The 1,810-nt window shown below is 46.5% G+C and overlaps 1 protein-coding gene across 1 annotated transcript; it reads right to left on the bottom strand.

The window, feature by feature from the left end:
* Window positions 1–27: 27 nt before the first annotated feature.
* On the bottom strand, window positions 28–1,804 carry LOC112080212 (mesoderm induction early response protein 3-like). Its single transcript, XM_024145962.2, has 2 exons — window positions 1,737–1,804; window positions 28–597 (listed from the first exon to the last, which is right to left on the bottom strand). The coding sequence occupies exons 1-2, from the start codon at window positions 1,798–1,800 to the stop codon at window positions 134–136; spliced, it is 528 nt and encodes a 175-aa protein (XP_024001730.1). The 5' UTR covers window positions 1,801–1,804; the 3' UTR covers window positions 28–133.
* Window positions 1,805–1,810: the final 6 nt, after the last annotated feature.

Below are 1,810 nucleotides of genomic sequence, written 5' to 3'. Positions count from 1 at the left end.
TCATATTTCACAAATAAAATCAAAAACGAAATAAATGTGTATATATAATTATCAAACAAAAATCTCCAGTGAGTGAGTCTTATGTACACATGGGATGGTGGATTTAAAAGTGGGATTCTGGGGGCGGGGGTGGTCACTCTGACTGCAGCGCCGTGCTGTGACGTCGTGCATGTGCTCCCATAAACCCATTGGGCTCCCCACTGCCCGCCAAGCCCCCAAAGTCCGTGACGGACACCGCCATCTTGGTGCCGGTGATGCGGTGGTGTGCCGTGTTCCGCCGCCCCTCAAAGTCCACTCCGAGGTTACCCACGGAAACGTCGTTGATGAAAGAGTCGGGCAGCGCCAACTTGAGCCTCTTAGAAGGCCGCTCGCAGTCCTTGCCCCCGTACACCCCTCCCCGCTGGCCCAGGTCTGAGTGGTAGAAGCCAGCGTCCAGCATGTTGAGACAGTCGGGATCTCCTCCGTTGGAGGGGAAGCCCAGGGGCTCTTCCTGTGCCAGGGACCCCCGGTGGAGGCTCTCCAGAGGGGGGAAACCGTACGAGTCCAGGCAGCTCACCTCCGCTGGGCTGCACACTGTGGCCACGCTGTTACTCAGGGCTGAGAGATGGGGAAACATAAATAAACTTCTTGGTTATCTGTGGATTTCTTATGTATTGTTTTTAGGACTTATGTTGAATGTATAAAGTTGTATTGTTGTGTAATGTAATACCGAATGCCATATCTGAAGTTAGAGTAACTCTTTTTCACTAGCCTATTAACTTCTTATGGCTGGGGGCGCTATTTTCACGTTCGGATGAAAAGCGTGCCCAGAGTAAACTGCCTGCTACTCAGGCCCAGAAGCTAAGATATGCATATTGTTAGTAGATTTGGATAGAAAACACTGTGAAGTTTCTAAAACTGTTTGAATGATATCTGTGAGTATAACAGAACTCATATGGCAGGCAAAAACCTGAGAAAAAATCCAACCAGGAAGTGGGAAATCTGAGGTTTGTAGATTTTCAAGTATATGCCTATCCAAGATAGTGTAAATTTGGTCCGATTGCACTTCCCAAGGCTTCCACTAGATGTCAACAGTCTTTARAACCTTGTTTCAGGCTTCTACTGTGAAGGGAGAGCRAATAAGAGCTGTTTGACTAAGGGGTCTGGCAGAATGCCATGAGCTAAGTCACGCGCGCGGCCGTGAGAGCGAGCTGCGTTCCCTTACATTTCTAAAGACAAAGGAATTGTCCGGTTGGAATATTATTGAAGATTTATGATAAAAACATCCTAAAGATTGATTCTATACATCGTTTGACATGTTTCTAAGAACTGTAATGGAACTTTTTGACTTTTCGTCTGGACTAAGTGCCTGCGCCTCGTGAATTTGGATTTGTGAACTAAACGCGCGAACAAAAAGGAGGTATTTGGACATAAATTATGGACTTTATCGAACAAAACAAACATTTATTGTGGAACTGGAATTCCTGGGAGTGCATTCCGATGAAGATCATCAAAGGTAAGTGAATATTTATAATGCTATTTCTGACTTCTGTTGATTCCACAACATGGCGGGTCTCTGTATGGATGGTTTTGGTGGCTGAGCGCTGTACTCAGATTATTCCATGGTGTGCTTTCGCTGTAAAGCTTTTTTGAAATCTGACACAGCAGTTGCATTAAGGAGAAGTTTATCTTTAAGGAAGGAGAGGGTAAGTTTGTGCTACATACCGTGTTGAGAGTCTGAGACCCTGTTGACTAACCTGTGAGGTCGCTGGCAGTGATGGAGTTGAGCAGGCTGAGCTGCTGCTCTGTGGTGGGCTCCATCCTCACCCCT

This window comes from Salvelinus sp. IW2-2015, unplaced genomic scaffold (assembly GCF_002910315.2).
Source record: "Salvelinus sp. IW2-2015 unplaced genomic scaffold, ASM291031v2 Un_scaffold13077, whole genome shotgun sequence".
NCBI classification, from domain to species: Eukaryota; Metazoa; Chordata; class Actinopteri; order Salmoniformes; family Salmonidae; genus Salvelinus; species Salvelinus sp. IW2-2015.
The sequence above is the reverse complement of the archived record's forward strand: the minus strand, read 5'-3'. Positions and strand labels throughout refer to the sequence as shown.